This window comes from Morchella sextelata (assembly GCF_020137385.1).
Source record: "Morchella sextelata strain SCLS chromosome Unknown scls_10, whole genome shotgun sequence".
Taxonomy (NCBI): Eukaryota; Fungi; Ascomycota; class Pezizomycetes; order Pezizales; family Morchellaceae; genus Morchella; species Morchella sextelata.
The window spans coordinates 464,396-489,471 of record NW_025408625.1 but is presented as its reverse complement, the minus strand read 5'-3'; the positions used below and the strand labels follow the sequence as shown (position 1 = coordinate 489,471).

General features: G+C 45.9%; 7 protein-coding genes across 7 annotated transcripts; 3 read left to right on the top strand and 4 right to left on the bottom strand.

The window, feature by feature from the left end:
* Positions 1-1,568: 1,568 nt before the first annotated feature.
* Positions 1,569-2,908, bottom strand: H6S33_001107 (uncharacterized protein; the record flags this gene model as incomplete). Its single annotated transcript, XM_044832449.1, has 4 exons — positions 1,569-1,775; positions 1,891-2,018; positions 2,259-2,369; positions 2,749-2,908. 4 exons carry the CDS (start codon positions 2,906-2,908, stop codon positions 1,569-1,571), a joined length of 606 nt encoding a protein of 201 aa, XP_044694074.1.
* A 3,310-nt stretch (positions 2,909-6,218) lies between these two features.
* Positions 6,219-6,990, bottom strand: H6S33_001106 (uncharacterized protein; the record flags this gene model as incomplete). Its single annotated transcript, XM_044832448.1, has 4 exons — positions 6,219-6,251; positions 6,515-6,707; positions 6,803-6,893; positions 6,957-6,990. The coding sequence occupies 4 exons, from the start codon at positions 6,988-6,990 to the stop codon at positions 6,219-6,221; spliced, it is 351 nt and encodes a 116-aa protein (XP_044694073.1).
* Positions 6,991-7,151: 161 nt separating this feature from the next.
* Positions 7,152-7,589, top strand: H6S33_001105 (uncharacterized protein; the record flags this gene model as incomplete). The annotated part of the gene is made up of 3 exons (XM_044832446.1): positions 7,152-7,196; positions 7,264-7,297; positions 7,381-7,589. 3 exons carry the CDS (start codon positions 7,152-7,154, stop codon positions 7,587-7,589), a joined length of 288 nt encoding a protein of 95 aa, XP_044694072.1.
* Positions 7,590-10,119: 2,530 nt separating this feature from the next.
* On the bottom strand, positions 10,120-12,314 carry H6S33_001104 (uncharacterized protein; the record flags this gene model as incomplete). The annotated part of the gene is made up of 4 exons (XM_044832445.1): positions 10,120-10,356; positions 10,495-11,977; positions 12,046-12,170; positions 12,231-12,314. 4 exons carry the CDS (start codon positions 12,312-12,314, stop codon positions 10,120-10,122), a joined length of 1,929 nt encoding a protein of 642 aa, XP_044694071.1.
* A 1,761-nt stretch (positions 12,315-14,075) lies between these two features.
* H6S33_001103 (uncharacterized protein) lies at positions 14,076-14,817 on the top strand (the record flags this gene model as incomplete). Its single annotated transcript, XM_044832444.1, has 3 exons — positions 14,076-14,181; positions 14,238-14,494; positions 14,554-14,817. The coding sequence occupies 3 exons, from the start codon at positions 14,076-14,078 to the stop codon at positions 14,815-14,817; spliced, it is 627 nt and encodes a 208-aa protein (XP_044694070.1).
* Positions 14,818-15,733: 916 nt separating this feature from the next.
* On the bottom strand, positions 15,734-16,882 carry H6S33_001102 (uncharacterized protein; the record flags this gene model as incomplete). Its single annotated transcript, XM_044832443.1, has 1 exon — positions 15,734-16,882. The coding sequence occupies one exon, from the start codon at positions 16,880-16,882 to the stop codon at positions 15,734-15,736; it is 1,149 nt and encodes a 382-aa protein (XP_044694069.1).
* Positions 16,883-19,984: 3,102 nt separating this feature from the next.
* Positions 19,985-24,347, top strand: H6S33_001101 (uncharacterized protein; the record flags this gene model as incomplete). Its single annotated transcript, XM_044832442.1, has 3 exons — positions 19,985-20,453; positions 20,551-20,708; positions 20,838-24,347. 3 exons carry the CDS (start codon positions 19,985-19,987, stop codon positions 24,345-24,347), a joined length of 4,137 nt encoding a protein of 1,378 aa, XP_044694068.1.
* Positions 24,348-25,076: the final 729 nt, after the last annotated feature.

Below are 25,076 nucleotides of genomic sequence, written 5' to 3'. Positions count from 1 at the left end.
TCATTGCCATGATTCTCCTAATTCTTAGCTATATATACATGTAGTCATGCTTGATCAAGAGCTTGCAATTGGTCTTAAAGGTTAATAATTATACTTCCACCAACGATTTCACAGATTTATGAAGATCTAGAGCTGTCAGTTTCTTTCTCGACCATTAATTAACTTTCTAGATCAACCATGAAAATCTCTATTTGCGGGATGTTTCTTAGCTAGCCGGTAAAGTGACGTGCAATCGCACTTTGGGTATATATAGCATATTGTATTAGTACAATTGTGCATAATCATTTACATTCTTTAAATTAGATCAATGTCAAAATAAAAGCCAATGTCACATGCGATATTCTTGCTTCATTTATTCCCTCATACGACTCCTCCATGTCATGTGCTTCCGGAATACCAGCTGAAATCAGATATTACACGGAGACTCCAGAAACACTTATAGTCCATGCTAAAAATATGATCCGCCAGTAATTGTTGATGAGATATATACAGTGCTTAATACGAATAGAGGAGGCTCTCATTGAGTTCGAGTCGTGGAATAAAATGCAGCATTCAGGTTTGGGTTACTACATGTCAGAACACATTTAGCCTCGTTCCATCTATCCAATGCCAAGACCAAGCCACCAATACATGTAGCTCTATTTTAGGTTTAGAGTAAATCTTGGTTGCTACACAAAACCATCCTTATCAAAAAGGTGTAGTACCGATCATTGATAGTTAACACGAGGAAACTTTGTCTCCAAACAGAGAAGCAATGAACTCCGAGCATAGAACCCAGTTTTATTGCAGTAGATTTTCCATATAGATTAGAAAGCGATTTGAATATGAGTAGCTATGACTAACAACAAAAACTCCATTTGTGTGCAAGAGATGGCTTCTATCATACATACACCACAAAACCTGAAAACCCCCAAAGTAAAATAATAAGATCTCAGTAATCAAAATGCTAATGAAGCTAACGAATGTCCGTCCCTCTTTTTTTTCTTCTTTTCTTCGCTTTTTTCTTGACTTCCTCTTTTTTCTTGCCCCGGTTTTTGTGTTTTTTTCCCCACTCTTCACCGACTTCAAAGCCAAAAACTCCCAATAAAAAAATGAAAAACGAAAGTAACAAATGAAATAGGGTAAGCGGGGTGATAATGAAAAAAGAAAAACCAGCATTATGTCTTGGATTAATAGGAAAAACCCCCCACCAGGAAACGAGATGTGAGTGAAAGTCTAATAAGTGACAATAGAAATCCGGTTATGAAATGCTCTTCTTTCAAGTTGAAAAAAAGGAATAACCCCCCTATAAAGAAATAAACCTTTTTTGCGGCGTGATAAGCGGTCGATCGCCCTTCTACACACACTTTCTCGAACATATTACACGTCCCAATTAACGCCCACCGATGGGACTCCAAAAAACGTGCCGCTACTCCGTCTTCCACACGACCTCGAGAACGGTGCGTATGTGTTTATGATTGTCGAGAAGAGTAAGAAAATTCGTAATCGGCCCTTTCGCTCCTCATATGGTACAACGACTCCGCCGCCTCCAAACAGGCACTATATCCTGAAGTTGGTCCTTGAACACGCTAGTAGGGTCCGTCTCCGTTGCCGTAGACATCGTTATACTGATGGTGTTCGTCTCCTTCCATTGGTGGGGTTAACGTCTGGTTGGCGCTCTCGGATCTCCCCCTGTAGGTGGATGATGATGATGTTGCTGTGCCAACTGCATTCCCTGTTCCGTACCCCCCACCGCCCCTCGACCCCCCCTCTGACTGGTTCCTCTGAGATTGCGACTTCCCATGCCAATCAATTGTCATGTTCAACCTTCTGTTTTCGACCAAAATATATATGTCGGGGGGAAAAAAACAAGATAAGAAAAGAAAAAAGCTTAAGCTCGGGTCAACTTACTTCGCGATACTTGGCGAGGTATATCTTCAAGGCCTCTGCGTAGTTTTCGAATCCCAGGGATGTCATGGCGAACAGAATATCTTCGCCGTTGACAGTCTTGCGTTTTTCTTGTTGACATTTTTCGGATGCTGTGACGCACGTGGCAGGGAAATTAGCCGATTCGTCAGATCAGATGTCAAGAAAACATTATTCGTTCCTGAGCTGAGATATCGATGCGTGTGCAGGGAATCGCAGTCTTGTATAAAACAAAATTCCCTGCCACCAATGAAACATCTCCTCTCGAGATATGTCATATATATTGTATATAACGCCAACACCACCGATAGGAATTAGGACGAAAAAAATCAAAAAAGTAAAAATGAACATACCTTCGCTGGTTATAAATGATATGAACTCGCTCACACATTCCTGCATGCATTCCTTTGCTTCCTTTGCAATTTTGGCGTTCTCTGGCAACGCTGTTTTCATGATTCGAGCAACTGGAGCAAAATTTCGAATGTCAGCATCTGCGAGTACAGTTTGCGGCGATGTCGCTCTCTCTTTTTCCAAAGTTAAGACCGGCGAGTCGGATCTTGAGCAGGTTGTAGGCATTATTTCGAGGAATATCTTGACTTTCCGTATGCCTTGCAGAGTCCCGGAAACGGCCCAGCGCGGAGAAGCAACGCTTTTTTAGGGATGGAGGGGTGTGGAAGGGAAGGGGGGGAGAAAGGGAGTAAATCCAACAAATGAGAGGGGAGCGGAGTGCGGGGGCGGGGGATGGAGGCGTTCCTTCTTTTTCCCCTCACAAGCATAAATAAACCAGGGCATGGCAGGCAGGCAGGGCAATTAAGATACGCGAGAAACTTGACTTTGACTCACCATTTGCAATTGGCAGCCATCGGTCCTGTTCTTTGACCTCGAAATCAAACACAGGCGGTGGTTGCGACGTTTCCGGCTGATCTCTATCCATGTGCTCCTGTTCGTCAGGCGACTGTGCTCCGACTTCCACCTCCAGGTCCTTCGAGGGGGAAGCCGACATGATGTAAAGTACTGTCGCTGTGTTCACACAAACTGACAGTCAGGGACAGCGCGTTAACTGTGCTAGCTAGCTGGTTCGCTGGCAGACACGTCACTGGTATTGGTTGTCTGGTGTGCGCTCTTCCCGAACCACTGTGCTGGTAATGGGCGGAGGGGTACGCACTTGTGACGGCAGTGTTGGTGCGGGTGCGGGAATGGAAAGAAGATGTGGGTGTGGGTGTGGGTGTGAGAATTAGAATCGATGTACTGGGAGCGGGGGACCAGCTAGCAGCCACGCGCACAGCAGCAGTAGGCAGGATGAAGCAGCAGCTAACTACACTATGGTCTCTCTCACTCAATGCAGTGCTATATTGGAAATGGAGGGGGGTGTTTGGGAATGCCGGCAGTAAGAGGTATGTCCTATGCACAATACCTGATATTGATACGTAGGTAGTTGTGTGTCGCGATGAAGATGCGGTGGTGTGGTAGGTACTGGGAAGAAGAAAAAAGGAAAAAGGAAGGAACCCCGTATAAACAGAATTGAAATCGAAATGGAATGGCGGTCAACGAACGCGTGATACTGGAACCAAGCACACAGAGCCTCAAAATCAAACGAAAAAGCGTGAATAACAATACTCAAACAGCAACAAAAAAACTTGGTGCTTCTTCCTCCGGAGTCCCTGTTGAGAGAAAACTGGATGAGATGGATGCAGAAGCCCTCTCCACCGTGTCCTGTCTACGAAAAACAACAACAAAAAATAAAAAAACAAATTCCCCAAAGCGACAAGTCTAAGGTCTCAGCCTGAAGTTCACCAGTGGACAGCACTCGCGCGTATTTTCCTTTGGTGGCTTCCGTGATACGCTGGTGTGTCCTTTCATGTCCGGGGTAGTCCTGTGCAGGCCCTGTGTAACAGAGACAACCCGAATACGTCCACCTGAGACCCCCGTATATTATGTGGTCGTTGTGTGGAACGTCAACCACGAATATCTTACCCAAGTACCAGAAAAATGCAGTCGATACTCATAACATTTCCTGGTAGATCTGCCAGGGGACCATTTTTTCGGAGCCGTGACGTTTGATAGGTTATCGTCTGATGGCAGGACACGTTATGGTGGGCAGCGAAATTCCGTCACTGGAGAACGGAGGTCGTCTCGAGTTCCAGAAGCCTCAAAAACCCTTCCACGCTAGCCAAACTAGAGTAACTACTCGCACATAAGACTACTAAAGTACAATCACGATATGAGTAGATATGAGAACGACAACCGTAATAACAGATCTCCCCCCCGTCGCATCATCTCCCTTCCTTTCACTCCATCATCCATCCCTCCATCCATCCTGAAACTCCTTGGGCATCATCACTCGTCTAACCTACGGAACAAAAAATAAAAAACAGGTACGAGAAAAAAGGTACAGCAGCAATTTGTTTGGTCCGCAGCAGCAGCAGGGTGATCAGTAATAATCATGAACCGTCTGGCTTGAACTGCACGACATGATGATGATGACACGACAGGCGTCCCGGCATGGTATTCTCTGCTTAGATCTCTCCACAATGTCCACATACGAAACTGACGAAGCAAAATATACACCCTGCCAACAAGAGCCGACGTTTGAATATGAACCCCTAGTTGGACATTCTTTGTAAACGAACAGTTGTTTGCGTGGCCAAGTGACCTATGCCTAGCGTTTTAAAAATAAAGATATTCTAAATGATTCACGGTCCCAAATGCACCTAAGGGGAAAAATAAAGACAGGCTCTGCAATAAGACCTCCAACAGCGATATCAGCATATCAATGCGTTGTAGAAGGAAAGGCAGGGTCAGTTGCTCTAACAGATAAGTACGGCAGAATAACGCCTTGCTTCTTCGGTTCGGATGATACAAATCAATCAACGCGATGACGGCGACAAGCTGCCGCCGCGGACTTCCGAAACCCAGAACCCCGCTTCCCGTGCGTGTTTCAGCCTTACGGTTTGTCTAACGACGTGCAGGGGAATAAATATTCTAAAGAACTCCACAAGTACACCTCACCCTAAACCTCGAGGAGTGTTTCAGGTTTTAGCTCTGCTTCCTTCAGACACAGATATTCGCCAGTTGGTGTGTGCAAGGATATTTGTTTTGAAGGGACATGTATGTGAGGATGGTCTGCACTGCAGAAAGGGGAAGAATCCTATCATTCACTCGGTCGAAAAACTTCCATCCAATTCCTTTGTGTCGGGTCCGGAAACATACCTGGGGAGGGACGTGCGTCGATCACTCTGAGACGAACACCAAATAGAGGGAAAAAAAATCATTCAAAAGACAGGAAGAGGATGATGGGTTTGGTCTGCATGTGTGGGGCGGGGGTGCCCGGCAGTACTCTACATGCCTACATACGTACAGTACGTGTTGTGCAACCAAGATGAATAATTATGGGCCAACTAAGAATCGAAGCTTTTCTGTCAACCATGCTGGGGCCAAAAGAAAGGAAGAAAAAAAACGGACCCAGAAAAAAAAAGAACGGCATCCAGAAATCGAGAACTGACAACACATCAATCGGTGTGTCTATGTCTAGTACATTTAAGGTGCATTGTACCCCAAAACAAGGTTGAAAGGAACGAACGAAACGTCATCGGCAGATATTGGAAATAGTAGCCTTTGTTTTTTCCAGCTTTCTGACACCTTTGACAGATCGTGGGCGGCTCAGCCACGGCCAACTCAGCAACATGATGGATTTTTTTTCTATGGTCTTTGGCACTGGGCTCCCCCACACATCATCATGAATTATGGTTCTGGGTGGATGTTAATCGGACAGCAACCCCTGCCCATGGCGTTATCCGATTTCACGATAGGCGGCTCAATCTGCAGCCCCTGCGAGGAAACCCGGGAGTCTGTTCACATCATACAAAGCTCATCGCAAAAAAATATATACGAATAGGATACAAGGGACTAGAGTAGGTACCAAAAGGATTATATCATGCAAGGTTCCGAAAATCATCTGCTTCACAAGATGCATCATGTAGGGGTTGCTTGTGTTTCAAACGAGAGCTGAAAAATGTATTCTTTTTTCGCTGGTTCCACGCCTTCGTCAGGGTCTAGTAAAGACACAGGGCAAACCGGCAGGCAGGCAAGCAGGCCGGCAGAAAAAAACGTTTACTCTACAACTGAAGCAGCGAGCGAGGGGCAGAGTCATTACAAGAAACAATTGCGTTGTTGTTCACCGTCGATGACGGCACGGAGATACCAGAATAGACTGCATGCCCGTGTGTACAAATCAATTATGACCACTCTAAACGCCCAGGTATGCACAGGTAAGTCCTTGGTCGTGGTTGAGAGGTCCAGTGAAGAGACGAGAATCACTGATTCACCACTTGTACATTATTCTTGGTCTGTTTTCAATTAAACTCGTCAGCGTTGCTGCACCCATACAAGAAAAGGGCCCGGTATATGAGGGATTGGATGAAAAGATTGGATAGCAAAGATCATGCTCTGATCGGAGAGAAGAGCGCATCAAGGCTGAGCGCAATTGACAAGTGATAAGAAAGAATGGGTGAAAGAAGAATAAAGGGAAAGATGGGGGTAAGGAATCATGATGACAATCATCGAGATATTGACGAAGCAGAAGCAAAGGAAAGGGAAGTGCCGTCCGTACCTTCCACTTGTCCATCTCCTCCTGTTTTTTCTTGTACTCCTTCACTAACCCTTCCAGAACACTTTTCAATCCCTCTGCATTAGTCTTGAGAGCTGGAATTACATCCGCGACCGTCCTTTCAACGAGAATTCCATTGATCAGGCGGAAGCATTTTCGGTCCTCCGGGACGGGCGCGAGGGTCTCAAGGACTAGTCTGCGCCGTGCGAACATTGCATTGTCAGTGAAATGACAGGCGAGACACAAGGTGATTCAGAAAATGCCATTGTTATTATCATAGGGGGAACAAACTTATGTTCTTCTGCCTCTTGCTCAACGTCTCCGATTTTCTGCGCAAGTTGTTGTAGAGTATTCTTGTAGTTGGTGTACTGAAGTTGTAACTCTATCACGCACTCAATTTCCCCATTAGCAAAGTTCTACACAAGAAAGGGTGGGGTATCCGTACCTTGCTGCTTCTTCGCAGCTGCGGGGGTGGCCATAGCTCTTTAGCACCTCGGGAGATGTTCGGTCGTAGGCGATGCTAGTCAGGGGGAGATTCTCGCGTACTTTTAGGCGGGGCAAGGGCAAGTTGCGGGCAGAGGTTCCAAAAAACGCGGCTCTTCTTTGAAGCTCCCCGCGATGAGCTAAGCACAGTCTTTGCATGGGGGTCTTGGCGAGATGCATAAACGCCTCTCCCGATTCAGCGGTAAAGGCTCATCCTCAACCTCATCTACAATTGACGTTGAACATCCTCTGAGAAGCGCCCAAACAAGATGCATCCTCACCTACATACCAAAGACAACAGAGGTATTTATCATTTCCTCCTCCTCCATCACTTTTCCCAATGCTCAATTTCACTTGCCACAATAACTGATCAACACCCCACTTAGGTTGTGAGGAGGTGATGGCAATCCTCGATGAGTGCCATGCACGCGGATTTCTCTGGAAAGCATCTGGAATGTGCAACCAAGCAAAACGAAACGTCAATAAATGTCTCCGTGCGGAACGGCTCGAAAGGACCAAGAAAAACCGAGAGGTAGCGAAGGTCAAGAGGGCGGAGATTACGGCGAAGTGGGCGGATATTGACGAGAACTCATAAATGCCGAATGAGACGTTCAGTGATTGGTTTGTATAGGGCTGTATATTTCTTGAGTGCTGCATTTTATATGGAGTTTATATACGGGTCTGGGTTTTACTCATGGATTTCGTGCTTGGTGTCCCATCTCTCATCTCAATATTTATTTTCTACGAATTTGGTTATTTTACTGTGTATTAATGATGCTGTGCGAAGTTTCACTGTTATCGGCCACTCCGGGAGATCCCCTCTCAGCAGATTGTTTCCTGCAAGATACCCAACAATAGTGGTAAACTTCTTGCACGCGTTCATCTCCATGAGGCGGCGTCTTGGGAAGCTCAAGGCCTCTACCTCTAGAAGAGATACTATTTATTGCATTTCAAGTAGTTTTTTTTTCTTTTTCTACATGTTCATTTGTTTTATCGAACTCAATGCAGTTATATCTGTCACTTATGCGTGGCTCATGTCATCTAACATGCACTAGTATAGTGCTACATACATACATGTATGTAACTCATCGCAACACCAAATCTACCATTTGTCCTTTGATTTCGATCTTTTGTTTTCTACAATCACTGACCGGATCGAATTAGAGGGGGCCTATACCCACCATTAAAAATTATTCATCTCATGACGAAATATCGTTACAGTATATACAATCCAATTAACTCTGAAACCTTCGAATACCTTGACGGCACGCACTGACTATGGAATTTCAAATAAGATGGCTGCGGCCATCTCCGCCTCATCGTCCTTCCCTCTATCGATGCGATGGTAGCGCTCTGTTTCCGATTTCCAACATGACAGGGTCCAGCTGAGCTGAGCATGAGCGAGAGAAAATACAAGCAATTAGAATTAGAACGTGGCATGATAGGCTTCAATAAGTGCAAAAGAGATGAACAAGGATGACCATATGGATGGCGTACCTGGCCCGTGGAAATTAGAATATGGGCGGATATAGCTCCAATAGATGGTGAGTAAGCCGGTAGTTGCCAAGAAACCATGAAATCAAGAAATTATCCCTTCAACTCAATTCGATCTTACATTTTATAGTCCTACGGGCGTTATCTTAGCTTTTGTGAGATATTTAATTTTAACCCTCTAAGTGTGATGATGGATCATGATTTGTCACTCGAGAATGTCGGGTTGTCAAGGTTTTTAACTCCAGTTAGCGGGTGGTCCAGGTTTCATTAGTAAGTGCATTTATTATAACATTGGAGATCCATGGAATACCTACCTCCATAACCTAACCCGCTCAGATAATTTGAAGGGAAAAATTGCTCTTACGTGCTTGGTCGCGAGTGTAGTTAACAACGTGAATAATAAGTCAGAATTTGGCAAAACCCCCCCTGTTGCCATCGCAGAAAGAACACTGATTGATGCACATCGATCTATAGTAATCCATCACTTCTTCTTGGCCAAACGCACCGCTAGAATTGTGGATACCCGATACTTAGCCAATAATTTATGATATGGGAGAACATATTTGGTGTAGCCATACATGCGGTGCTGGCGTCCAGATACAATCTATTACCTCCCGCTAATCTTGTACCTCCAGCCACAAAACATCAAAATATAGCAGCTCCAAAGGGTTTTACTAATCTAGTTCCACCGTTCAAAAATAACATGGGAAAATGCTGCCACCATGAAGGCGTTTCTATGTATGTATATCCACAGCGAGGTCTTTATGGCAGTTGCGACAATGCGTAGTCATACCCTATAGCTAGTGAAAGGATTAGAGAAGTGGTATTGGATGTTGGGAATATATGCCTTTCAGCGCCCACACGGCAGGCATTAATATACTAAAATGAGAGGGCAGGCGTCGCACGTCTGCATATTGATATTGGAAGCGTAATTCTCCCTTGACGAGCAGGAAGCACCTCCATTTATTTCACTTCAATGCGTTTTGTGGACTGTAGGTTACCGATTGTTCACGGACCCCAACCGCGTTTGGATCACAAGCAATCACTCATGATAGCTTCATCACTTGATGCAGCGGTGATCATCATAAAACGATAACTTCCGGCTACATTATACCAGGTGTTCCTTCCTTGCGCATGTAACACTGCATATTAGACTAAGCATATAGAAATATAGACCTATGCTCTAAATTCATGCAGTATCCGTGTGATAAACTTACTTATCCAGTGAAATAGTCAATTAAACTCCGCAGGTTGCCGGGCCCGCCTTTCCATACATTGAATTCAAATGCATTGTGTTCTCACGGAACATTTCTTAATTTAATAAATTCAATTTTATGAGTCCATGAGTTGTTTCCCTAACAAATCAAAGCAATGCGAATAAAACCCATGGTAGCATTAAACTGAAATCCGTCAATATCTCTTGATCCTATATTAACCATTTCCTTTGTCCCTGATATCCAGGTATAATACACGATCAAGCGCAAATATCGAAGCCACCCCACTATCCTTACCCGTTTTCGACATCCTTAAAGAGAAGTAGTAATTGGTCGTCTGTCCATCGAGAAAATGGCCACGTTATATTTTTTGGTCCTTGGAGGCGAGATGTGTGGGTTGGATGGATGTTGATCAAATTATTTTAAACTGACCGCCCTCAAACGTTTAGCCAAGCTCCGGTCATTACCGTTTTTGCCGTCTCCGCCGCCAAAATCAAAGCTGGAGGGCGAATCAAAAACACGTTTTCTAGGGGCGCTCTCACCGCTCTCCCGGAGTATCGTCATCAGAGTTTGCCATCCGGGCATTTGTAAGAGTTGATGCCCATCAATAACATCGTGACCAGTTGCCACCTTTGCTAATAACTCTTCTTCTTTCTATAATAAATTTTGTTTTTCTCTTGCCCCTTCACTCCGCATGTGCGAGAGGACGAGGCGATGAGAATTTGATCATCAGTAATCACTCGATAAAATTCTAACCAGAAACGGCACCCGGTGTAACACGAGAAGACTAACCTTATCAAGAATACCCCAGTTTTTCAGAAAAGTTAGAAGATGGAAATCGCTGACGACATCTATCCCGCCTTGTGGTTCGTTTCCGCTTGAAGTTGTAATGCCTAATTGTTTTGCCACTGCGCGGTGGTCCTGAGATGCACCCGTGAGTTCCCTATTTTCCACGGGGAACTGACCAAGAGGAGCCGTGAACATCGGACGCTTTTCAACAGGGAATCCATGTGTCAAGGTAACAAGTAGATATTCTACCGGGAAACTTGGCTTTGCATTTTCTTGGACGTTGGCTCCGTATTCGTTGATGTGCCTATAAAAGACCTCAGGAATGTAACGTGACCTATCATCCTCTTCTCTAACCATCATAACTGATGGGTCCGCGGAGGGTTCAATGATGTCTGCACGGACCATTTCGACTGCAGTGTTGGAGACTTGATAGGACGACACATTGATTCCGCCATCCTCATCTCCAGAGACAACGCAAGTAACAAAGCTGGACCCAAACCAGCCAGTTTCAGACCACTTGCTTGGATGGGGATTTTCAGCCTGGAGCCTAGCTGCAAACACAATCTCGAGGGAAGAAAGATAGTAAGAATCAATGTGTCTTTTACAGACTACTTTACCCGTTTGAGTTCCGTCATCGAGCAAATCGGTGTAGATCACACCGACTTTTCGGAGGCCGCACAGCGCTGCAATCTCGTTTACATCTTTCTCGCCTTCCCAGGGTAAGGTTAACGTAACACCATCCATTTCATTCACCTGTGGTGGCTCATAGATTGCATCGACAACCGCTTTAATCCCCAGTGGAATTTCAGAATAGGGTTCTAGACGTCCGTAAAGATAACCGATTCTTTGGCATCCAGTTTGTCTCCAAAAATTTATAAAGTTATCGATCAGCGCTGGATCGCTGAACTCCACATGGTCTACCATCCTAAATGTCTGAGGTTGTAAAGTAATCGCAGATGGTTGGCACTTCGTACAGATACCCTCAGGCCATGCAGGGTGCCCTGACGGACAATCCTTGCGAACTCTGAAGAAGGGCTCAGATAGAGGAGGCATGTATGAGGTCTTTAGCTCAGGTTTGTTGGTACTAGCATTTGTCTTCCTCAGATAGGAATTAAAGCTCAAATGCTTGATTTTCCTCTCAGCTAGATAGCCCGCATCGTAGGGTTCCAAAGGCATGCAGTTATCACACATTCCCTTCGCACCGTGCTTGCATAATCTGTCTCGCGGCCTAGGGATCTTTCCATCTTGTTTTTCAAGTAAGTCATCGACATGGTCCTGAACAACAGTTTCCCAGGGATTAGGGGTGTTATCGTGAGAGGTGTAGTCATTTGTAGTTGTAGTTAAACGATGCGATACATCGTCGGAGGCCCGGATTGGCTGGCCATTAAGCCGATTACTGGCGGGTTGGTTTCTAGTGGAAGTAGAGGGCGCTTGTATTGGGACTTCCGAGACTTTGCCGTAAGAAAGAAAAAGCTGATCTCCATGACTGAGATCCCGGAAATGAAGAAAACGTGAGCGACCATAAATATTTTGGGGGTTCTGGTGGAAGCAAACCTCAACCCAAGATCAGAAATTGGCATTCCTTTCAGTTCTCGTAATGGCCTTGTCTTCCCATTTGCCGGGCGATCAGAAATAACGATCGAATTTGAATCAACATCTTTTGGCAAATTTTCGACAAGCTAGGACAGCATTAACTTCGGTTGGTTATATGCTCTGAATATATATTTCCGAAGGGTTACCTTTGTGATGAGAACAGAAGCATCATCCGTTGGTTGGATGTCAATACGCCAAGAACCATCAGGTGAACGGAAACGTAGGATCATAATGGGTAGCGGAGTTTTTGATGAATTTCACTGATGGAGTTGATATAATAATAGATGGCTCTGCGTGGGTGTTGAAAGTGATTAAAGCAGATGAGGCGAATGGAGGGGAAGGTGAGGGAGGTTGCTACAGTAGAAGCTGTTGGACCCTCGTCGTAGGCAGCGTCATTGCTTCCCTGCCAAGAGCCTATCAGGTTACTTACTAATCGCAATTGAATCATAATGGACCCAAACATGATAAGTCACTCGATTTTCGATATCCTTCGTCTGTATTGACGATACTTGACTTTACCTGTTCAGAAGCCTTTTACCTCTAGCTAACCTAACACTCACTCCACGAACCATTTTCGCCCACAAATCACCCTTTGTGATCTCCTCCCTCTCTTTCCTAGCCCACCAACCTCCTCGTAGCTAGATTTTTGCACATCACTCTTGTGAATTTCGGGCACAGACGAAAGTATAATTCTAGTGGCTTTATTCGTGACATAATACAATTACAAACAGAAAAACAATAAACATCTGTACGTAGATCTAGATTTGGAATGCACTATGCAGTACAGACGTAGATACGTCCTACATGCACATACGATGAATCGATCGGACTAGCAACTAGTGTGGTCCATGAGCCGAGCCAGCTCGAGCTTTCGGTTCGAGCCCAGTGAGCCTCACCCTCCAGCGAGCCTGAGCCGGCTTGAGCCGTTTTCTCTAAGGCTCGAGCTTAGGCTCGAGCTCAATTTATTTACTTTGAACTAAGCTCCAGAAGCTATGAAAGAAGCAAAAAGGGGATTTCTACTCACTCCAATGCTCAGTTAACCAATTAATTCCTTCTCACAGTATTAATCTATGAAATGAGATATATATCTGCTATTTTGCTACACTTCGTGCAAGGATAACCTATTTTTTGTATCATTGACCACCGGCTCGAGCCAGTCTACGAGCCTGTCACCAAAGCTCGAGCGTATATGTCGGCTCGACTCGAGCCGGCTCATGGACCACACTACTAGCAACAAATGCTCTATGGGAACAGGCGCTAGACATAGTCTGGCCAGCCATGGAACCGCCCAAACTAACGCTCATGGCATGTTATACACTATAAAATCTATTGTCATTGATGTCCCATGGCCACACTTACACTTGCGAGCCGAACCGTCTTGAGATCTTCGATGCTATTAGTATAAAGCTGAGGTTTTTGACCGGTGGCAGTAAGATACACGTGTGGTATCTGAAATTGGTTAAAACTAAACGTATAATTTCTTTGGGACAACAACTGTACTGATTATATTTTATAGTTAAAGAAGCCTCAAAATTTGGGACTAATAAATACCGAGTGATCTCACATGATTCCAAGATATGTATGCGATCCTAAAATAGCACCACCCTACATACAGTACTAATGAAACATACGCATCAACCAGCACCATAAAAGCAGGTACATACATGTACATAAAAATAAGCACCAGCTATAAGCTTACACCCCCCCTACATACCCAGTTACCGGACACTATCCAAGAAAAGCGCAAGCGTTACCCTGACACTACCGACTAGTCAAGTCACGTGTGACCAAAAGGCGCGAGAGGACACATTTAGATTTTGACCTTCTTTGACACCTCCAAAGCCCCTGCTACCTCCACCAACTATCGATCATCTTCCACTCTACAAACAACTCACCATAACAAACATATTCACCATCTTACAATAAAGAACAATACAAAAGACCTTACTACACTCTCTTAATTCTCTACTGCTATCGCTCGAACTACGACAATGAGCAGCACTACCGCAATATCGTTAATAGCACCTCTGGTGTATATCACCGTCCTCGTCGGCACCCTGGCAGTCTTCTCGAGTCTCTACCGCAAACGAAAAGCCAGTAGGTTGATCTTATATCTTTCATCCATTCGAAACCATGGACTAACCGTCGGATAGATAAAGCAGCATCCCTGAAGCCCTGGTTCGGCCCTCACTACGCCCGCGATGTCTACCTCACTCTCCTCCACCAAGAAAATACAAAGGTTCCCGACACCATCCTCAAAGCCGCTCTTCTTCGTCGTGCAACCGAAGACATCCGCCGTATTATCGCGCTCCGACAGGCAAAGGGATCATTGCAGCAACTTCTTCAGAAGGGGAGTATCAGTGATGACTTGTGGACCCGGTTTACTGTAGCAGAGGCAGAGATCGAAGAGGTCCGTTACTAGATAAAACTCCTAATAGCATGAGACATATACTGATGAATTGTATATAGGAGCTCCGTGACGTAGTATTGGAGGCAAATGCATTCAAAGAGGGTTGGGGTAACACGATTTTCCAGACCGCAAACGAGATGGCAAATGCTCAACGTATCCGTGACCGGACCGACGAAGTAACCAAGCAAGCCGAGGCAGAGAGGAAATGGTGGGACGAAAAGCGAAAGCGAGCACAGCGTGAGTTGCTTGGTGAGGTCAACTCGGACGAGGATGGCGTTTTGGTTGAGAGCGCCGCGAAGAAGCAGGCGAAGATTGGAGCTTGAAGAGGAGCCTTGGTGGGACGGGCCCGATAGAAAAAAGCGAGGTGGATATTGGTGGTCTATTTTACTCGTGACTGGACCGGATTTTATCTGTCAAATGCATAAAAGGATAGAAAGGGCCTGGGCCTTTTTGATTTCTTGTTAACTTTTCTTTTTACTTTTGTTTCTTCCTTATTTAGGCGGGGAAAGGTTATCAATTGTATCTACGCCTTTGTATTGTTCCTCAATTTCTGGTATTGTACGGGAATGTTATGTATTAATGGGAGTTTATGTTTTTTTTTTTGGTGGTTGAACTAGAAGAAAAAGCAATAATTATACTTTGACTCGTGATTGTTCATGTCAAAACCCGAAACCCGAAACCCGAGTAAAATTACAGAGCTCCTCGGATAGGTAGGGAAACGGGGTAAATATATGATAGTGATAAATCTATATAATACCTGCATTAAACTATTGAGAACCCAGTATTCCATCATCAAGCATGAAGGTTCCCCTCACTCCCCCACCCAGTGCGTGCAAAAATAAATAACACTATGTAAAAGTCTATCTAAAACGAAACGAAAGCGAATAACCACCAGATAAACATGTTAAACAAGCCCGGCCCGTGTCTTGCAATGTAGAACGCCCCGGCTCGCCCCTTCAAACTTTTTTTTAGGAGAGAAGCAATGAAGGAGTAAGCAAAACAGAAGAAAAGAAATGGAAGAAAAAGAAAAAAAAGTCAAATCGACGATGTCCTGACCAACACCCACTAAAAAGCATAAAAAAGAAAGAAGAAAAAGGCTAACCAAATACCGCCGTTGAGCCAGCAAGTGGACTTGAGTAAAATAAATGTTAAAAAAATATGCTGCCAAATAAAAAATGCAAAGAAGGAACGAGAAGTTAAACAAAGCAAACAAAACGCCTGGACATCAAACACCTAAATCTAGAACCTTCCTTTCCCATAAACTGCTGTAAGAACACTAATATCATCCCATTTCCCTCCTTCAACTGGCAACCCCTCATCAACGGCCCGTTCCATGTAAGGGCTCTCGCCAAATGGGTCAATCGCGACTTTCTTCGCCGCCCTAACTAGTTGTTCTGCTATCTCCGGACCAGTTGAGCCGGCGTTTTCTTCACAGATAGTAAGGATCTCATGATCCCAGAGATTGTCTGGAAGTCCGTCACTGGCCATGATAACCATGTCGCCATCTTCAAGTTCGATGCTCTGGACATCTGCATCAGTAGCGGGTGTATCGGGAGAGTTGGTTCCTAGCTGCTTCGGGCAGTCAAACCAATGCCACTGCTCTGTTGTTTTTAGGACAAAGTCGCCAGCAGATGGACGGTAGATCCAGCAGCGAGAGTCTCCAATGTTGGCAATCGTGAAAGTATTCCCAGTGAGTGTACCAACACATGCTGTGGTGGTTCCTTGCCATACTGAGCTGGTAGACTCGGTGGTTGCATGTAAAGTTGAGTGGTATGCCTTTGTAAGACAGTGAACTGGGTCAACGACGCCTGGAGCACCTTCAACCTCTAACGCAAAGAAGTGAAGCATTAATCGTGACCACAAGGCTGCATGCCCGGCAGACCTCGTATTCCAAGCACCGACACCATCCGCCACACCTAGGTAGGAACGTGCGTAAACTATTGCATCGTCGCCGTTGGTGATTCCACGGAGATAGGAAGCTCCTTCAGAGCGAGGAACTCGGGCGAGACTAGGACTTAATGAGTCCGGGAATGAAGATGCCGGGGGTGAGTTGAACGGGATCGGGAAAGGCCTCGGCGGGCGTTTGGCAAATAAAGAGAATGAGGGATGAAAGATGTTCTGCTGCGCAGAACGAGAGCGAGGTATTAATGCCGGGACATGTTGTTTATTTGATGGGGTGACTGTAGATGAGCTAGTTGATGAGGTAGCCGTTGAGATAGGGGCGGTGAGTGTTTGGAGGTGATTTCTCTGTACCAGAGACCCAACTGATGCTCTGCTGATATGTGAAAGATGAGATGCCCTGAGTACTGGCTTCGGAAGCAGTCTTCCTGTTAGGGAGGTGAGGGTGTTTGTTGTGATTGACAGAGATGAGGTAGAGGGAATTCGCATGACTGGCTTTTCCAGAAACGGTATCTTCGAAGAAGGATGGAAGAAGAAAGAAAGGAAGAAATGTAATAACTGGGGTGTCGACGGAGGAGCGGAAGTTGCAAGTAATAAGAGAGATGAATGATCTCCTAGATCTCGTGATGCAGGACACGGGAGATGTTCACTTGTTTGAGTTGAGGGTAGGTAGTTGTTTGAGTGTTTGCACTAGGTTTAGGATGGGATAGGGAGACTCGATAGACAAAAATGTTTAGGCCAGGGGGCGTGAAGGTGGGGAAGGCGAGAGGTAGGTCCACAGATCCTCAAAAAGCTGAGAGAAAGATTTTTCTTTTGTGTTGGGGGGAAGTTCGCGTTGGGACAAGCGTAGAATTATGGGTGCCGTGGGGCATCTCCCAAGGAAAAAAAATAGTTTCCTTAAAGCTGAGCCTCGACTTCGCCTGCCCTTGCCTTCCCTGCTCGCTTTCACCCAATGGTTCGCTTGTCTTTGTTTGCCCTAGCCCTTCCCACTGCCTGCCTGCACGAAAAACAAAAAAGCCTGGATTTCAACTCGATGTACAGTAATATTGGCCTCCTTGGCGATCCATGCACGACGAGCTGAGCTCAGGAAAAGAAACGTTAGAATGCAGTCTCAAGCCTCGGGCAGCTTGCATCATCGGTCCATCATTATCATCTTCCTTATCCTCGAAAGAATTATCTATGTATATTTCCAGATTTTCCAGAAGCAGGATCTTCCCGAAGCTCTGGATCTTGAAGGGTGTAACGCTTTGATCAACTCAATTATCCCACCGTTTTCACATCCCGATAGCGCCGTCTGTTCGCCGGGAATAATCTTTTTTCGGTTCGGCTCAACCGCTTCGCCTAGCCTGTGCTATGAAACCACCGAATAGGGTGAACACGAACAGCCTGTTGCAAATGGCGTGCAGTGAACACCTAGAAGGCTCCGTGATATCCATCTCAACCCTGTCTTGTCTGAGGAAGTTACTCCAGCTTCAATACGTGTCGGTACCTCTCAAGCTCAAGAAAGGACCATCACAGAATCTGATACGGGCGCCCCGGTGTAATGCTAAGCAAAAGTAGGCATCGATATGCCTCATATGTCGAGCATTGGGCAGAAATACAGATACACTCAGCTTAACAGCCAAGTACTCTACATACGCAGTAAAATTGATATTCGGCCTTGCATTTCTCGTCGGAGCGTGGAAAAATATGATTACCTATCGTAAACAGACCTGGTTCTTATTATGCTACACACTTCTTTATGTGATGTAGGTACATACTCTCAACATACATACCGCAAACGAATCGTACACGGAAGCTTACGGAAAATACGGAATGGTTTTTTCCGCTGTGTTGTGCCAGTGCTGCTCTCGGCACCTAGGCAGTTACAAATACTGATTCGCCTACACGCATGCATACTGTGTCCAGATCATTGTTTCTTCTGCTCATGCCTGTCTCGAGCATTCTCTCAAGGGACTAGCCATAGCCTTGGGCAAGAATTGCGTAGCCGCATACAGCTTATTGTCTTTACCACCTTTGATGAATGTCCAGTTACTTGACGAGCCTGGACAAAACTGATAAAAAGCTTGGGTACGGATGGATGATGTGATGTGATGAGTGAAGGAGTGGGTGCGGAGGTTTTGCTGCGCGATGGCTCAAAGTGGCTTCGATTTTCGACGGGGATCCTGAATGACATGCTGCTGGTGGTAGTTGGCTGCTGAAAATAGCCATTACGCGGTCATATTAAGACGGGATCTTGAAGTCCCGCGTTACCTCAAAGTTTATTCGTTCTGCAATCTGATTGGAAATCCTTGATATGACCTTGGCTTGGTAAAATACCAGCCCAGGGAGTAAGCTGGAATACAAGTAGGTATTGCTGAAATTCCTCAGGGTCTTACTCTTCTTACGTGACCGCCTTGGATTATGTCTTGTATCGTGGAAGCTGCGACTGCTTAGAATGTAGGTACCTACATCCCCAAGAAAGACGCGTAGAGTTATCTTAGCTACCAGCCCACTATGCCTCAAGTGGAAGATGCGCCAGCCAATTGGCGCACTTTAGACGTGCAGTACCTACAAGTAACCTCGACTCGTATGTGGGTATGTAGACAGTTTGTGGTACTTTGTACCTCCCAGGAACCCCGGAGTCCAGGGGGAGGCTCGCACGGCACGAAGAAAGTGGGGAGATAGAGGTAGAGATGGGTATGGGTAAGCTACATCTGCACACATTACACACATATGTACAATACGAAGGGGGATGGGGTGTCGTCTGGGTAGAGTAGGAAGGAGCTGGTAGAGATGTAGTTGTTTCCTTCTGCATCTAGATAAGTTAGGCTGTATCAATATACTTTACAACTTGGGCATCATTTTCATTTTCTCTCCCTCGGACCAGGGGCCAGTCCGGATTCTTCCCAAACACCAGCCGCTCGAACCTAACGATCTCTTGTTCCCTCGTTTTGCTCCGGGACATCCGTCCACTGACTGCATCAACTGTCTCGCGGCGCTGTTCTCTCGTTCTCCATCCACTGTCGCTCTTGCTGCCTGCTGCTCAATCATCCCGTGTCAGGTTATCTTTTCTTGATTTGCCTGCTTCTGTCATCGTCCCATTCTACTACTTACACCCCTCGTTCCTGGTTTCCGCCCTTGATTCCCGTTTGCACTTCTTCTCTTCTTCATTCTGTAGGAAGTAGGATTGAAGGCGCGTCGTTTCATATTCTCAGCCTCTTTCTACTCCTGCCTGCACCTCTCTCGTGGCTACCTCTATGCAATCTGGGTAGGATATCAATAATTATTTTACTGTTAATCACTCGTCATTCTTGATTCTCTCGCCTGGCTCCCCCCACCAACAAGCAAGTGTCACCCATTCAGCCCCAACCAGCCAGCCAGGTACAATAATCTGACCGGACCCGGATCTCACCTACACTACGGGCCTACACCCTTTCATTCAGAGAAATCCAGTATTCTTTCTTTCGTTCCTGGACACTACTCTACTCTGCTACTCAACTCTCAGTTCAATCAGACATTGTTTGCGAAAACGTTGTCCGAGAGTGCTAGCTACCTTCTTAATATTGTGCAACAGCTCGATAATAACTTTGTTTTTTCAAATCTGTCATAATGACTCGTTCCCGCTGTGAGTTGCGACCCTCCCAAGGTCCTTCTAAAAATAACCCAACTGCCAGTAGCCGCTGGCCATTAATGTTCCTCAAAATAGAGCGAATCTTTAAGAATGTTAAAAAACTGACAACGAACAAAACCGCAGCCTGGTCCGCGTCTTTCACGAATCTTCTCACTTCAAAATCACCAAGCGAGGAACCTAAAGGTCGATTACGTCGCGATACCTTTACCTCGATTACCGAAGCGCACATCGCATCTCCATCGCGAGACAGCCCGCACCCCCCGCAAAGCAGAACGAGCAGGCCGTCCTCGAGACCTATGAGTATCGTGCAGCCATACCAACCACCGCTACTAGAGGTGGAGCGGGATACTTTACCAGAGCTGCAGCCAATATTTACGTTTCTAAATAGCCATAGCAAGAAGCTATACACGGAGGGGTATTTCTTGAAATTGAACGATTTAAATCCTGGTATGTTTTTCCCTGCGATCGGCGCGGCAGGATGAGGTTATACGGCACTGCTGCGGCGGTAGAGGCGTGCAAGATGAAGCTAACGGAATCGGGGTAGATGGGAAGCCAAGTCATGACAGAAATTGGCAGGAGTGCTTCGCGCAGCTGGTAGGGACCGTGTTATCGTTATGGGATGCGGCGGAATTAGATGCGGCAAAGCCGGGGGAGGAGGTTGTGCCAACATTTTTGAACCTCACAGATGCATCGATTAAGATGGTAGGGATATGGCATTTCCCGTCTATGCAAGCTGGGGAACGCCAAGGCACTGGTAGATCTAAAGTGTCTCAGGCGCTTTCTCTAGTTTGCATATGTTTATCCAAAGAATCATTGACTGATGGCATATAGATTGATACACTTCCAACTCGATCATCAGATGTTCCTCCGCTCACTAATGTCCTTAGTATTTCCACTGCTGGGCGAAACCGATACCTTTTTCATTTTAATTCCCACCATTCACTCACGCAATGGACTGCCGGTATCAGGCTGTGTATGTTTGAGCACTCTTCTCTCCAGGAAGCCTACACTGGCGCATTGATCGCCGGAAAGGGTAAGACACTCAACGGTATCAACACGATAATCGAGAAGACTCGCTTCAAGTATGAGGATTGGGCAAGAGTGCGATTCGGCGCCGGTACACCATGGCGTCGATGTTGGGCAGTAATCACGCCTCCAGACGAAAAGCAAGTCAAGAAGCAGAAGGCGCTCTTGAAAAAGGCCCAGAAAACAGGATATACTTCTATTCCTATCCTCAAGGGAGATATCAAGTTTTATGAAAATAAGAAGAGCAAGAAATCGCAGCCAATAGCGACAATTACGGATGCCTTTTCAGCGTACGCTATTTATCCCCAGAGCAAGCCGCTGATAGATCAGAGCACCCTTGTCAAGATAGAGGGCAAGATCACCATTAATTCAGACCCACCAACAACGAGTGAGGGATTTGTGTTTGTGATGCCAGAGGTGCACCCGGCTGTCAGTGGGTTTGAAATGATGCTGAAGTGGCTGTTCCCCACGTTTGATACCTTTGCACTTTATGGACGCCCAAATAGGTTGGTTCCAGATATCAATGACGTAAAGAGCTTGATGTTTGCAATGCCCAGGGAACGACAATATGGGTATCTGGAAGTGGCAGATATCATGTCATTAATTGTCTCCGAAGGGACTGCTATCAACACTGAGGCGGAGTGGAGAGCTAAGTTGAAGAACGCAACTTACGAGAAGATGAAAAACGAATCAAGGACCGCAAGGCCTAGAACCAGTCTTCCAGCTGGACAAAGGTTCCCCGGTGGAACTTTCGATGGCGACTCTCAGAGATCAAGCTCTTCTCTACCCATTCCAGCATCTCAACTTCCACCACAGCATGTTCCGTTGAATACTCCACCATTGCCCTCGAACAATTATCATCAACGTTCAACATCTGAGTCGACAGGGTACATGCAGTATCAGAAGCAACAGAGGGCTTCCCCTTCACTTTATTCTATGGCAGAGGCCCAGCATGATTCCCAACAGGGTCAAGGTTTAGCTCGAAGTGATTCTGGATCTTCTGATTCTAGCTTATTCCAAGGTCGTCCCATTGATCCTGCTGCACGTCGTCTTCAGCAACAGACGGAACAACCGGCCTTTTCGGAAGTTCCAGCAACGCCAACAATGACTCATCCTCCAAGCTCGAGACCAAACCAACTGCCCCAGTCGCCTCAGCAGGCTCCACAAATACAGAGACGGATTTCTAATAATACACTAAATGAAATGGGAACTTCAGCAGCAGCAGCAGCATTCTTGAAAGAGACAGGGGGTTCTATCTCGCCTCCCTCAAGCCCACCGCACCTATTACCTAGCCAGAACTCGCAAATCACTGAGCAGAGCTCACTTGGATATCGAAGCCTTGAGCCCCCACCAGGGTTTGAAATTCAGAACTCGCAAGTTTTAATTTCCGGGCCCCCACCAATGGGCGATTCGAAGGTTGCGTACGAGGAAGGCTACGGCACTATTAGGCAGCCTCCCCCTCCACAGCAGTCATTTCAGCAAGTGCATCGCCAATACCAACAGCAGGAACAACAGCAGCAACAGGGAAGTGGTCAGTTGGATATTGGTGTTCCGGAGGGACGTCGTCCTAGATTCTCATGGCAGGACACACCTGGAGGTACCCTTATCCAACCAGTAAAGGTAGTCCCCTACACCGTTATGGAAGGTCTGGAATCACCGTCACCGCATATTCCTACCCAAGTTCCGCACAGGTCACCTAACGCTCACCAGATTCCGAGTCTCCAAACCCAGAACATCTCTAGAAAGCCGACTAACGGCACAGCCTCTGCTGACGATACGCCAAAGACAACAGACAGTATCGAAAGCCTTGCGAGGCATCTAATGAGTCAAGAGGCGCTTGACAAAATTGGAAGAGATAGCGATGATGTTACTTATCAGGAGGAGGATACTTTTGATCGACGAAGAGCCAGTAGATTGCAGCAGATGTTGAGTGAGAATGCCGAGAATAGCGGAAGTGAGTATGGGAGTGAGGAAGAAGACGAACCTGATTATTCGAGCGTACACACGAGGGAGGAACCACCAAAAAGAGATGCAGACATGCCAAGAGCGGGAGTAAAGAAAGTTGTGGGGACGACCATTGAACCGGAGGTTGTGGTGGGTGACGTGTATTACAAATCAACTGCTGCGGAGCGAAAAGCGTTGGCTGCTGATATTCCCAAAGTTGATTTTGGGACGACGATAAACCACGGGCGTAGTTTGAGTGCGGAGAGTAGAGGTATTGGTAGGGGAAATGGACAGTTCATGGAACCGGATGCTACTATCGCGTCAGGTCTTGCTTCTCAGCACGGTACTATGTTGGGCGGGAACCGTAGGGACTCCTTCCAAGCGTTGAATGTGGATTGGTCCGAACACAACCGTGAATCTTCCAGGTCTTCTGCTGGTAGCGAAAAACGTGATTCTTGGAACAGGCCTTCCCCGGACTCCGGAAACGAGCCTCACAGTTCTGAGAGCGGCGAATCAAAAAGACGGAGCATGGTCTGGCAACCCGGAATGGTTCCAGTTGCTGGGGGACAAAGATCTCCGGATCGAGCAGCAGAGCAATACGTATCTGATAAAGCTACTGCTGCTGCGGTGCAACAACAATCAAGGAGTCGTTATATTCATCAGCGAAAAGCTTCCGGCACCCCCTCACCAGGAAGCCGCAACATATCTAGTGAATTGCTCCCCACATTACAAAGACACAGTTCAGCCTTCATCCCGAACGGTCTGGTTTCATCTGCTGCTGACTTGTCCGCACATCTTTCTGCACGCGAACAGGAATATGTTGCAAAGCAAACGGGGTCAACTCTCCTCCATCTAGACAATGGTAAAGGCAAAAAACAACCACCTCACCAGACTGGTCTTCTTGGCGCAATTGAGACAAGAGAGAAGGAGAAGAAACTCATGAAGGGTTCATGGTCTGGTAATGGAAACAGCGCAACAGTTCAACAAGCCATTGCCCAACGACAACAGCTCAAGCAGCAACAGCTCCAGCAGCAACAGCTCCAGCAGCAACAGCTCCAGCAGCAACAGCTCCAGCAACAACAACTCCAGCAGCAACAGCTTCAACAGCAACAGCTTCAACTTCAGCAACAGAAGCTTCAACAGCAACAGCAGCAAGCTTTGTTAAGGGAGAAAGCCAAATCCCCAAGTCCGAGAATGAGCAGTTACGGCGCATACGAAGGTGCAGCAGGCTATTTTCCTCAAAATGCGTATACATCGCAAAGTCAAACATTATTGCAACAACAGCAGTATCAGCAGTTCTACAACCAGCAACAAGCGTATGGGCAGCAGCAATATGGTAATGTACAGGGGAACGGGTTCGTGAGGCAGTAATTTTGGATCAGAGTGGGGCCAATGTTTGAATGAAAGGTGTTTCGGTTCGGTTCTCTAATATCTTTCAGTTTTTTTTTTCTTTCATTCCTTTACAAATTATCGTCCAAAGCTCAAATCTGGGTTTGTTAGTGTTCCTTCATTTTCATTTTCATTTGTTCAATAATCTACCCTCTACAAGCTGCGTATCAGAGTTCTTCACTTTTGTTTTCCTTGCGTATTTTACAGCGTGTGGTGTTCTTTTTTTTTTTGTATTTTTGCTTTGCTTTGATTTCAACAGGTCGGATGGAATTAAATTTGGGGCCGGGGTTATTGTTATTATCTATACGGTAAAGGCACGGTGCGGTAGCTAAAAACTAAATTTCAACTGGGAGGGGGAAGGCGAATATGCCTAATTGTTTGTAGTGCTAAATGATTGGGTTTTCTTTCAAGTTAGCATACTTTAGTAGCTTAGGTCGTATCGCTCCGATAATCCTGTGAGAGTACGGGAAATGTGATGGAAATATGTGGTGGATCTTTTTTTTTTTTTTTAATTTTTTTTTTTATTTCCATTACTCTACAATTCGATGCATTAATTTGAAGAGGTGGGAAGGCGGAGGGAATGGTTTGAATTTCGTTTTGTTTCTTGTGTTTTATTTTCACTTGGTGTAGCGCGAAGAATCTTCATGTCTCACTTGTTTTCGATCATTTGCTATTGCTTTGAAATTGTTCGTGTGTTTGTGTGGTGTGCAT